Source organism: Acanthopagrus latus, chromosome 13 (assembly GCF_904848185.1).
Source record: "Acanthopagrus latus isolate v.2019 chromosome 13, fAcaLat1.1, whole genome shotgun sequence".
Lineage (NCBI taxonomy): Eukaryota > Metazoa > Chordata > Actinopteri > Spariformes > Sparidae > Acanthopagrus > Acanthopagrus latus.
The window spans coordinates 8,906,722-8,919,573 of record NC_051051.1 but is presented as its reverse complement, the minus strand read 5'-3'; the positions used below and the strand labels follow the sequence as shown (position 1 = coordinate 8,919,573).

At 38.9% G+C, this 12,852-nt stretch overlaps 1 protein-coding gene across 1 annotated transcript in view; it reads left to right on the top strand.

Moving 5' to 3' along the window:
* The window catches only part of LOC119030801 (ryanodine receptor 1-like), a 49,623-nt gene that overhangs the window by 35,504 nt on the left and 1,267 nt on the right, over positions 1 to 12,852 (top strand). Inside the window, exons 87-103 of the mRNA XM_037118670.1 lie at positions 2,532 to 2,612; positions 2,714 to 2,802; positions 3,136 to 3,264; positions 3,345 to 3,449; positions 7,834 to 7,915; positions 8,016 to 9,337; positions 9,514 to 9,596; positions 10,078 to 10,237; positions 10,343 to 10,429; positions 10,635 to 10,907; positions 11,053 to 11,183; positions 11,320 to 11,362; positions 11,441 to 11,574; positions 11,655 to 11,715; positions 11,827 to 11,973; positions 12,055 to 12,189; positions 12,285 to 12,441. Coding sequence (XP_036974565.1) covers positions 2,532 to 2,612; positions 2,714 to 2,802; positions 3,136 to 3,264; positions 3,345 to 3,449; positions 7,834 to 7,915; positions 8,016 to 9,337; positions 9,514 to 9,596; positions 10,078 to 10,237; positions 10,343 to 10,429; positions 10,635 to 10,907; positions 11,053 to 11,183; positions 11,320 to 11,362; positions 11,441 to 11,574; positions 11,655 to 11,715; positions 11,827 to 11,973; positions 12,055 to 12,189; positions 12,285 to 12,441 — 3,219 coding nt within the window. The remainder of the gene's footprint in view (positions 1 to 2,531; positions 2,613 to 2,713; positions 2,803 to 3,135; positions 3,265 to 3,344; positions 3,450 to 7,833; positions 7,916 to 8,015; positions 9,338 to 9,513; positions 9,597 to 10,077; positions 10,238 to 10,342; positions 10,430 to 10,634; positions 10,908 to 11,052; positions 11,184 to 11,319; positions 11,363 to 11,440; positions 11,575 to 11,654; positions 11,716 to 11,826; positions 11,974 to 12,054; positions 12,190 to 12,284; positions 12,442 to 12,852) is intronic.

Sequence of the window (12,852 nt, the reverse complement as noted above, 5' to 3'; positions counted from 1 at the left end):
AATAAAACATGAATTAAAAGATGAATTTAAGACAGTCTGGGCATCTAATAATTCATCTGTCATCTTTGACATTTAGTGTACAAATTTTAATTTAGTTGAATGTTAATTTCCTAACATTAGATATTATTAACACTTGAATCATTTTAAATGATTAGATTTAAGCATTTTATTTAACTTTAATTAGTTTTTTCTGTAGTATGTCCAGTAGTTTGACTTGATGATTGGGCTTCACCTACTCTTTTGTCATCTAATTCTGGAGGTTCATTACAAGTTCTACCTGAATGAATTTGCCATGGAATGTTGTTAATCTCCCCCTCCTCATCTCTTAGTCCTCTACTGTTGTCAACACACTGATCCTCTCTCCCTTCCCCACGATCACTGCCACCTCTCCCTTGTCCCTCCTTTCATGGTCCTCAGACTTGAACCTAGATCGGGGTAAATCATGTTTCTGTCCATCTGCCTCTCTGCTCTCTTATTCCTCTTTCTCTCCCCTGTCTTTCTCGCTCCATCACCTCTTCTAACACTGAACTTCCACCAAGAGAGGATTGGATGCCTCTGTCCATCTGTCATGTTCATAGCTCGTGCTCCTCCTCATATTTTCTTGTTCATTTTAAAAGGCGATGAATGGAATCTGGTCTATTCTGCTCATGAAATCTACTAGAGGTGTGAGTGGAACCTTCATGAAAAATACCTGTCATGAACAGTGATGGGGCCATTCACAACATTCATATGTCTTTGCCATTTTTCAGTCACGTTATTTATAGAGATGCTGGTTAGTCTTAAAATGTCTACAAACATTGTTGACACTGCAGTCCCTCTTAATAATGATAGTGCATCAAGCTTGAAAAAAACTTTTAAAACAATAGAAAAAATATAGCATATTCTGGTAGATTTTTAACAGAAATACATACTCTTGAACTGAATCTTTTAAATTCAAGATTACCTATTAATTAAGCACATGCACAATGAGTTTTAATGCATTCAAGAATTAAAGAATAGATTGAATCCATAATGCATATATATTACTACTTCTAGTGTTCTTTCAAAATTCAGACTACAACAGTCTACACTATAAAACTACATCTTTTCAATACCAGAATATGTGTGACCCATCTCACCACATTATTGTTAAACAAAAACATGTTCACTTATATTTTTAACAGCTAATGTGGCTCTTTGTTGTTACCAAATTATGTAATTGTCTCGAGGACCATTTTATAAACAGAGTAGAATCCGCCTCGGTTAGTGTTTTTCAAGTAAGTTAAAGAAATCTGAAATGTCCCCAGATGTAGATTAATATTGACCCACAATTCAGTGCAAGACAGTGACAATAACGTAGCTTTACGTTTAACCTCTTTGTCCATTCAGAGCCAAACATCAACAATCAACAATAGAAGGCAGTAATGTGTGTAGGCTGAAAGAATCTTCCGCATTTGCATTGTTATGATTCTTAGAATCGGAAAATGTCCACAACTCTGTAAACCATGGGATAGGACTGCTTGATTTGAAAGTTTAAAAAGTTCCATCAAAGTGCTAGTCCATTAGAAGTTGTTTGCTTCAGAATGTGTCATCCTTTTTTTTATATACATCACTTATATACCTACCCTTCAACATTTTGATGGACAATGCCCCAATCTCTCTGACATTTAACTCTGCTGCATTAAGGCAATTTTGTGTTTATTGCATGACTCTGTGTCTGTGTTTGTATTAATTACAGCCAGAGGTGGACTGGAATTTTAAAAGGGCCATGAAATAAAGTCCATTTAGGTAGAACATTTTACAATGGTGCAGTGATCTTAAAGACATGATGATGAAAGCTGATTTGATACTTAGTAGCCATACTTTTTTATACTTTGTTTATGTTTGATTTAAAAAAGGTTAGAAAAAAAACATTAGGAGGTTGATTGATCAGCCCACCACTAAAAATCCAGATGACCACTTCACCCCTCAGTACTGCTGTTTTAACTTTAATCCTGTCTGTCTGTACAACCTGTCTGACCTCTCTATCTGTACAACTTCACATTATCGTCTGCTTAGTTTATACATGTTGAGTTTATGTCTGATATGTTTCTGTGTTACTTTTTCGCTGCAAGACTTGTTTTTACTTTAACTGTATGCATGTGATGTTGATGCCACCTGTTTGTTTGGTGTTTATTTGATATATATAACACCATTCTCAGACCACAGCCATTTGGTCAGCCTCTAATAATACTATTGTTACAGTTTATCATGACTCATTATTTCACTGATTGTAAAAAAGCAACATTCTAGTAATGGTTGTTTACCAGTAATCTAGTGATTACTAACCACTAGTAATCCAGTGATTACTAAATCCAGTGATTATTACTGGATTGCTAAAATCCAATGAGAGATGACGGTAAGTTCAGCAATCAATTTTATTTGCTTTTGTCACACTGCTCATACTCAGGCAGACTGTTCCAGTTAATTACCAATAAGACTTTTTACCACTGCGTAAGTCTTCAACCTCATCTCAAGATGTGATTCAATATTTCATTGTTTGCTTTTTCTAGATGAGAAAGTGATGTCAGATGATGAGTTCACCTGTGACCTCTTCCGCTTTCTGCAGCTGCTTTGTGAGGGTCACAATAATGGTGAGGCATACTTGTGTTTGACCCTCAAGTCAAACCACATTATTAACTTCATGAAATTGTCAACATTGCTACTTTTCAAAACATTCTCTTTTTGGATGCAGATTTTCAGAACTACTTGCGGACACAGATCGGCAGCACAACCACCATCAACATCATCATCTGCACTGTAGATTACCTCCTCCGACTGCAGGTGCAAATTTTAATGTAGTCAAGGGCTGGTGCAAATCTCAAAGATGAAAAATTTAAATGTAAGATAATTTCAGGGATTATATTGTTACAAATAATACATATTTGGTCCAGCTTTGCAAAGCAACTTTGCCTTCGATCATTTCCAGTCCAGTCATTTTGTAGTCTCCAAAGGCTCGTCATTTGGTAGCTCTGGTAGACACTGTAAGTATCCTGTATAAAATAATTTAAATTAAGAAGGGATTCATGTCCCAAAAGTAAAATCCTGATAGAAATGTTCAGTGGCATTTTAATGGTATGAGAATACTATACTTACCTCTCATTTTTTTCAATCAAGGAGTCCATCAGTGACTTCTACTGGTATTACTCTGGCAAGGACGTCATTGATGACCCGGGCAAAAAGAATTTCTCCAAAGCTATGACAGTGGCAAAACAGATTTTCAACAGTCTAACTGAATACATTCAGGTACCATTTTTATAAGTTATGCATTTACCCCAGCTGCTGAGTTGTTTACCATGTATATAACACACAGTGTCTCTCTTCAGGGCCCATGCACTGGAAACCAGCAGTCTCTGGCCCACAGCAGGCTGTGGGATGCTATTGTTGGGTTCCTTCATGTCTTTGCCCACATGATGATGAAGCTGGCACAGGTACGCACATAGTTTTAGACTTGATTATATTTTCTAATGAAAAACTTTTTTATTTTTTTGCTGTCAATTATAAAATAAAGGAAACACAAAACACAAAATCATTGTTTCCTTTCTGCAACTTCATATGAGGATTGAGCTCACTGACCAGACATCTACACTTAGATCATCAATGCTGGTGTAATATAATACGTTATACAACTTTGATCTCATGACATATTTTATTTTCAGTGACCTTGACAGAAATCAATGGTAACCATGAAAGGCACGATGCTATTTAGAGCCAAATGTTGCCCCCATTCTGCATTGATGGTCATTTTTCTGTTTCATTTTGGCTCTCTGCTGTCATCATGAGTTTCACTGTGCATTTTGTCAATGGAAATTCACTAAACATCCCGTCACTGCCAAGGCTTCAGGAATGTTTTTGTCTTTCTGTGGATGTTACGTGCCGTTCACCTCCACTTGGTACATATACATGTAAGAGTATAAACCATACAATGGCTCCTTACATGTGCATGAACAAAACCAGTTGTCACAAGCCTAATGTAAACATGCTTGCACACTTTTAATAGTGGCCAGTATACACTGCATATAGTACGCCTGAACATTTACAGATGAAAGTCACTCAAGATTTCAGCAAGTATTTCAACCATTCATTTGTAATTCGAGAATGGGCTGGTTTCAAATTGATTCTTCGCATTCACATGAATTCTTAATGGACAGAACTTGGTGACGGTGATGTCTGAATTCCATTTAGCTGCTTACCCTTTCAGGGTCCTGGTATTGTTCACACCATCACAGCTTACAGGGAATCACATTGGTTTCAGACTGCATGGGGCCAATTTATTGCTACAAATAAAAGGTCAAAATACTTCGAAGGAAATCACATGACTTTTCACCCTATGCAGTCATCCTCTATGGATGACTGAGGCTAATTGCGCATCTTAATTATTCGCACAGTGGATGCAAAATGCATGCATAACCCTTTAATCATACATTCTAGTTAAGAGCCAAGCTGTGCCTGCTCCATACAAGTAAGCTCCCAGCTTAGCATACGCTTAACACAAATGAAGCAGCTAACATAAAATTACTCTCTCATGCTTCCTCAACTGATATTCTTACAAGTATAAGTATCATCTGATTTGGTTTGCAGTCATCACATTTGAAGCACCATGGTAAACCATTGAACCGGGGATATTCTAAGAGTGAAATTCCAAAAACTAAACTCTCATAATAGCACAGTATGTGAACGATTAGGTGTATTATATAGGAAATCTGTACTAGTCCAACACTGTTTTACTGTCCATCTAAAAAATATTTGTCATGAATAAGAGCATTTGAAAATGTTTAACTGTTTAACAACTGAATAATTTATTACTTATTTAAACTGTCTTCCACATGGTCAATGCAGGGTAAAGTATGTATCTATTTTATTTATCTATTGATGTGATATTGTGTTTACTAGCTTGTAATTGATTCAATGTTGGTTTTTCTTATGAGGTTGTTTTATATCCACCTGCTTTTTAAAAATTAAATAAGAATACTAATTTTAAATGCCTTAATTCAAGGTTTGTATATTATGGAGGATCTAAAATTGCCAAATGAAAACAAATCAAACAAATAAATAAAGATAGATACAATGCATATTTTTCAATGTATTTCATTTTCATGTCTGCATTAATGTGTCATAAGTAAATGAAATAGTTTAGCTTTGTGTCTTCTGAATGAGTCCATTTTCATTGTGACATGACTTTTTCATGACACATTATTAAGTTGTATCACATTTCGGTCTTGTCCAGCAGAGGGCTGCTTAAATCTGCCCGTGTACTATATAATAATAATAATAATAATAATAATAATAATAATATATTTGATTTAATTTGACACACTAAATGCATACATAAAAATGAAGTAAATGAAACAATGTGGATTGTGTTTCACTTTAATTCTTGATTGGTGTGTGTTAAATCTTCCATAGAAATAGGTCTCAGTGAGAGCCATCATTTCTAAAGTCAACAGCTTCCTGAACAAAACTATTCACAAGGTTAAAAATGAGTTGTTAAAAGGCAGGTACTTCAACACATTGTTGAGATTGTTGTGAAGTTACAACAACCACATCTAATTCAAGTAACATATCACATATTATACATATCATAACAGTAACCATTCTAGTCACTTGATCAAATACTTCAAATTAGTAGTATTTGTGAAAGATCTTGTAGAAAGGGTAACTTTAGTTACATTAGATCACTTTTAAGGACTGACATTACCTCACTAGCCCAGCCTGACTGACATTTAGGGCTGGACGATTTCCACCTAAGAGGACAAATTTGCAGACAAGTAGTGCTAAGAATTTTAGTAGAACTGATTGATGTCAGGATACCCTGATTGGTTGCTAGGGACAACCCTCAAAACATTAGCTCACAGGATCTGAAACATGTTGCCTAAAGCAGCAGGGGCCTGATGGCATCTGATGTGATTCAGGTATGAACCAACGTACCGTATAGCTATAGGATTGGCTGGAACCAAGCAATTCATTATCATGGAGGGTGGAAGCATTCCCCCAATAAGCAGACTTGACATTCACTGGCACAGTCTGCTACATTGTTTGAGAGTTTGAGTGGATAGCTGTGGAGAGCAATACTTTCAGTAGCTAGCTGAACCAATCAGCAACACTTGACAACAGAAATACTTTCCCAAACAATGTCCATTCAGAAGATTTATGCTGCTGCAAGTAAGGCCTTGTCACATACCTTTGCCAGATTCTCCAGGCTTGTTTTTACCGCTCCTCCATGAGACCAATCAGTGATCAGTGTGGCTGAGCCAAAAGCTTGATCTATGCTTCTGCATGTAACTGCACGACCGCAACAACTGGAATTTGTCCACCTTGCATTTTCTGGCTTCTCCGAGTGCTTAGTGGTGGTGCTAATACTGGGGACTGTAACATTTAGCTCTCCCAGTAAACATACTGTCCTCTTCAGCTGTTGCAGTCTCACCTGACTAGCCAGATTCTCCCTCTTCCTGGATTATGCTTCTCGCTATTGCTGCTAAGTGTCTCTTGGATAGAGAGAGTGGACCTGCCAGATTTCTGAAGGGCAGGCTGCACAGAAACACCAGTTTACCAAATCCAAGTTGTTCAAGCCTGTCTGTATGGAGAGGCAGCCATCCCTGCAGACACTTAGACTCCCCATTCTTTCTAGCTATGAAAGAAAACTGCAAATAGGAACTTCTAATGGCTTTCTGGTGCTACACAGAGAACTATGGTTTGCCAAGTAACCTAGAGATTTGTAAGTACCTGAAAAAGATGGGATTGTAGTGACTGTGTAGTGTGTAGTTACACTTAAGGCAGAAGGAATATGAAACACAGCAATATTTTCTTTACTACAAAGTTTTGAAGTCATGTTATAATTAACAACAAATATTTATTTTGCTGAATCAATTCAAAGAAGCAGGTGACTACAAAACTTCCTGAGAGACAGGCCAACTTTTAACCTCCACTGTTGGAGTGTACCCTTTAATAAGAGATTATTTGGTGTTGGAACATACATCTTAATGTGACACCCACTTTGTATGCACACATTTAACTGGGGTTACAATCCTGTTGCCATTTTCATTCACTAACACTTAACCTGAAGGAATATGCTTTTCATTTGTGCTGTGTCACTTTGTGGCCTCTGAGTTGCTTTTGTTCTAACACTATTTAAGCACTAATGTAACATTTGTACACAATATGACATTAGTATTACACATCCATTACAAACTGTACAATGACGAAAATAAGATTGGGCCACTGATTAAAAAATGTGGTCTTTATTTCTAACCATAGACTACATCCACTGATTTCCTATTTCTCTGGATGAGGGCGTAGTGGCTGGTGGTGTGATGATTGTAACGTGAAACTTGTTACCTCTTTCATTGTACAGGCGGAGACAACAGTGTTGTGGCTGAAACTTTTATTGATGGGTTGTTAGAAACAAAAATCTTCAGCTATTAATCATAATAATTACTGTCATAAGGATTAAACCGCTATCCAGATTACAAAAGCTCTACGTAAAGCTGGAGGACATCACTTCTGACATTCAAGTTTACCTAAACAGTTTTTACAGATTCTGTCGGCATGAGGGTTTGATTATTTAACGTCTTTTTGCAGCACCGTCTTTGTTGTGATTGTGACTGTATGCAGCACACAGTATTTTGAATGTACACCTCATATCATAACAAGTATTTGTGTTGCTATATAATTTTGTGTGATAACTGCTGACACTTTTGACTTGTGTTTTCCACCAGTGACCATTGCATTTCTATAAATGTATATGTGATGTTTTTAAATGATATGAGGTCTATTGTCATTACTGTAAGTTCTTGTGCGTCTTTTTTATGGTCACAGGACTCCAGCCAGATTGGTCTGCTGAAGGAGCTCCTTGACCTACAGAAAGACATGGTTGTTATGTTGCTCTCACTGCTTGAGGGTAAAATATTTTTTTCTGTTGTTTGGTTATCAATACCTGTCTTCTCTTCCTGTCTTGTCCTTTTCAAACTTCTGTTTAAATTATATTCTGTATTATTCAGGAAACGTGGTAAATGGTACAATTGCCCGGCAGATGGTAGACATGTTGGTTGAGTCCTCCAGCAATGTGGAGATGATCCTCAAGTTCTTTGACATGTTCCTCAAACTGAAAGACATTGTGGCTTCCGATGCTTTCAAGGATTACGTGACAGACCCTCGAGGGCTGATCTCCAAGAAGGACTTCCAGAAAGCAATGGACAGTCAGAAACAGTACTCCCCTTCTGAGATCCAGTTTCTTTTGTCCTGCTCCGAAGCAGACGAGAATGACATGATCCACTATGAGGAGTTTGCCAATCGCTTCCAGGAACCTGCCAAGGATATTGGGTTCAACATAGCAGTGCTGCTCACCAACCTGTCTGAGCACGTTCCCCATGACACCAGGCTACAGAACTTCCTGGAACAAGCGGAGAGTGTGCTCAACTACTTCCGCCCATTCCTTGGACGCATTGAAATAATGGGCGCCAGCAGGAAGATTGAGCGCATCTACTTTGAAATTAGTGAAGTCAACCGCAGACAGTGGGAGATGCCCCAGGTCAGAGAGTCCAAACGACAGTTTATCTTTGATGTCGTCAATGAAGGCGGTGAATCAGAGAAGATGGAAATGTTTGTCAACTTTTGTGAGGACACCATCTTTGAAATGAATATAGCCTCCCAAATTTCAGAGCAGGAGGAAGAGGAAAAGGGGGAAGAAGATGATGAAGTAGATGAAAGTGGAGGTGAGCCAGGTGCAGGAGGGGGAGCAGGTGGAGGAGGCGATGAGGACACCAACGGAGAGGAAGCGCAGCCTGAATCCAGCTCTGCCTTTGCAGACTTCATAAACAGCATGATAAGCTTCTTCAGCATTTTCACCTTCCGTAACCTTCGCAGACAATATCGCAGAGTGAGGAAAATGACCATCAAGGAGATTGTCGTGGCCTTGTCCACGTTCTTCTGGACCATCCTGATGAGTATTCTACACTTCATTTACAATGTGTGCAAAGGCTTCTTTATGATCATCTGGCAAACACTGTTTGGTGGTGGATTAGTGGAAGGAGCAAAAAATATCACAGTGACTGAGATTCTAGCAAGCATGCCAGATCCCACACAAGATGATGTGCATGGAGATGGGCCAGGAGAGCCAAGGACAGGGGAAGAGCAAGACACTGGGGGTGTAACAGACACTGGGGAGACTGGGAGCGGAGAGGAGGAAGAGGAGGACACCCAGGAGAAAGAAGGTGGGAGGATACCAGGTATTGATGCTCCAGGTGGACTTGGAGACATGGGTGTAGAGGCCACTGTTGAACCTCCAACTCCTGAAGGAACTCCTATAACCAAGAGGAAAATGGTGAGTATTTTTAACATTAGAGTGAATAAAAAATGTATATAAATGTGAGGTAATTCACTGGCAGGTTAGCAATCTAGTTCTTCATGGGTAAACAATCCAGGTTTTAAATGTATTCTTAAAATAAGACTAAAATGTTGGTGGCTGTTGTGTTTGTTTGTTTTTTTGTTTTGTTACAGCAACCAGAAGAGGCTGATGCTAGCCAAAAACCTCCTGAGCCCGTTCCTGTAGAGGAACCTCCTCCAGAGCCTGAAAAGGCTGAGTAAGAGTCTTCAGTTGTTCTCTTGTCTACGTTAATTTGCCTTCAGCTCTTTTTTCTGTCATGGTTCTAGAGATTAGACAAGACCTTCTAGCCAGATATAGTAAAATATATGACAATATACAGTAAACAAGAATATTTGACCTCAGCTGTTCAGGATGATTTTATGTTCGAGTTCTAAGTTGATAGCGTTGGTATGTGCCTTGAGTCATTTTCATACAGACATTTCTTATGCTAACCAAAATGCTGCACTGTCAACATCACCACCAGTATATAATGTGCAGTAAACTTGTAGTTTTACAATATATTGTACAATTGGGCCTCTCTATAGGGGATTTGGAGAGGAGAGGCTGAAGCAAACATGGGAAATTCAAAGGGTTGAATATCTGTGCACAACAGTGGCAGCGGAAGTGCATCATGATTTAATGTTGATGTTGATGAAATGCAGGAATAAAACAGTAACCCCGCTGTGTTTGATTGTCAGCGCTGAAACTGGAGAGAAAGCAGAGAAGGAATCCCCCGACAAGGCGGAAGTAAAACCAGAAGAGCCAAAGAAATCTGCCAAAAAGAAAGAAAAGAAAACAAGAGGGGAAGGAGGCTTTCAAATCTGGACTGAGCTGGAAACCCAAAGAAATAAATTCATGGTGACCACATTTGCTCATGTTTATTTCAGAATTGATTTGCTACCATGACATCCTTCATGTAGCAACTCCCTAATTAGCTGAAAAACATTCATCTCTCTTCTGTAGAACTACCTCTCCAGAAACTTCTACAACTTGCGTTTTCTGGCTCTGTTCCTTGCTTTTGCCCTGAACTTCATTCTGCTGTTCTACAAGGTAAAACTATTATGTTTATATTTAAATGGTCATATTTTACTTGAGGACTCTATAATACAATTTACACTAAATTGTTCTAGTGTTCTGTGCTTTTAGAAAATGAAACACAGTTGAATTTTGTACTTGATTATGTCTGTTTAGTAGACTGTGAGAGAGCTCCACTGTACTGTACCGAGCTGACCTGTCTCTACATTCTTCTGCTCAGGTGTCCGACACCCCGCCTGATGGTGAGGAGATTGAAGGATCTGGATTGATGGAGGGAAGCGGGCTGTTCGAAGGCTCTGGGTTGTTTGAAGGCTCGGGAGAAGAGGCCGAGGGATCTGGAGCGGGCGAAGGAGGAGATGAGGACGAGGAAGACGTCCCCATTTATTTCTATTTAGAGGAGAGCACTGGCTACATGCAGCCTACACTGGCCTTCATTGCCGCCCTGCACACTGTCATCTCATTCATCTGTATTATCGGTTACAACTGTCTCAAGGTGTGTAGAATTTGACACCCTTGATTCAGAAATATAGACTTTTTTCCTGAAAAACAAAGTGTTCCTGAAGTGTTGCAACTGGTACCAGATGTTTCCAAAGACTTGCACATCTCACTTAAATGGCATGTAAATTGTTTTTTGGCAGATTCCACTGGTGATCTTTAAAAGGGAGAAAGAACTTGCAAGAAAGCTGGAGTTTGATGGCCTGTACATCACTGAGCAGCCTGAGGATGATGACATTAAGGGCCAGTGGGATCGACTGGTCTTGAATACACCGTATGTGGATAAATAGATATTATCATCAATCATCATCATCAATATCAATCATTGGTCTGCCATTGAAGCACTCTTGATAGTGTCAGGTTTTGTTTCTTAATTTAAGCAATACATGGTGTCCCTTTTTTATTTGCAGCTCCTTCCCAAACAATTATTGGGATAAATTTGTCAAACGAAAGGTGAGTTGTGTTTGATTTGGTTGGTTTTAAAATGAGCCCCATGGAGCAGGTTAATGTGTAAGTAATGTCTTTGTTTAGGTGTTGGATAAGTACGGAGACATCTATGGCAGAGAAAGAATCGCTGAACTCTTGGGAGTTGATTTAGCCTCCCTAGATGTGAGTCAACAACATGAGAAGAAACAGGAGGAACCGGACAACTCTGTGTTTGCATGGTACAGTACACATTTTACCGACAAACGTTAGATATTGCTCATTTCATATGAATATTGACCAATATTGTATCTTTTTTTAGGGTGACCTCCATTGACATCAAGTACCAAATCTGGAAATTTGGCGTTGTGTTCACAGACGGCGTAAGCAAACCCAAAAATATGTATATTCCACAATGCCCTATACTACAGAGTACGATGAACACAACCTTACTTCTGAGAATTGAAATAACCTTTTTTGTTATCTCTTTGTAGACTTTCCTGTATCTCTGTTGGTACACGATAATGTCTTTGCTTGGGCATTACAACAACTTCTTCTACGCCTGCCACCTGCTGGATATTGCCATGGGTGTCAAGACCCTGCGCACTATCCTGTCCTCAGTCACACACAATGGCAAACAGGCAAGTAAAAAAAAAAACTTAAATAGTGTTATTTTCGCTTCAGTTTGAATGTACTAACTGTTTTCTTCTTGTCTCTGCCAGCTCATGATGACAGTGGGCTTGCTGGCTGTGGTGGTGTACCTCTACACCGTAGTTGCCTTCAATTTCTTCCGCAAGTTTTACAACAAGAGTGAGGATGAAGATGAACCAGACATGAAATGTGATGACATGATGACCGTAAGTCACTGTTGATCTAGGAATGTACACTTTTATAGCAGGTTGTCCACCCCACTTCCCAAATGATGAATGATGTGTTTTTCTGTTCTGCTCAGTGTTACCTGTTCCACATGTACGTGGGCGTGCGTGCTGGCGGAGGCATCGGAGACGAGATCGAGGATCCTGCTGGAGATGAATACGAGCTCTATCGAGTGGTCTTTGATATCACATTCTTCTTCTTCGTCATCGTCATTCTACTGGCCATTATTCAGGGTAAACAAAATGCTGGCCTGAAAGACACTTTTCAAAATATACTTACTTGAAACTGTTGATGTAGGAAGGTGTGGACAGGTGATTGGGCATTCAAGGCAGTCTTTATAGCCAACAACATTTTATCAAATGTCATTCATCTTGAAATATATTTTTGTCAAAATGAGCCAAGCTCTTCTGCATGAAAGTCCAAATTTCTGGCGTTAGAAATCATTCAACCTCATACTGTCTTTTTAGTTTATACTTGCACTTAACCTGTTGGTAAAATGTAGATTAACCTAGCTCAGTCTACCAATCATATTATTACATAAAGCCTTCCTCTGCATGGGGCAACATGTACCTTTTTACTTATATCCAGTGCTTGCATAAGACAGAGATCATCAAACACCCTGGTTTAAGACATGTTTGACAGAC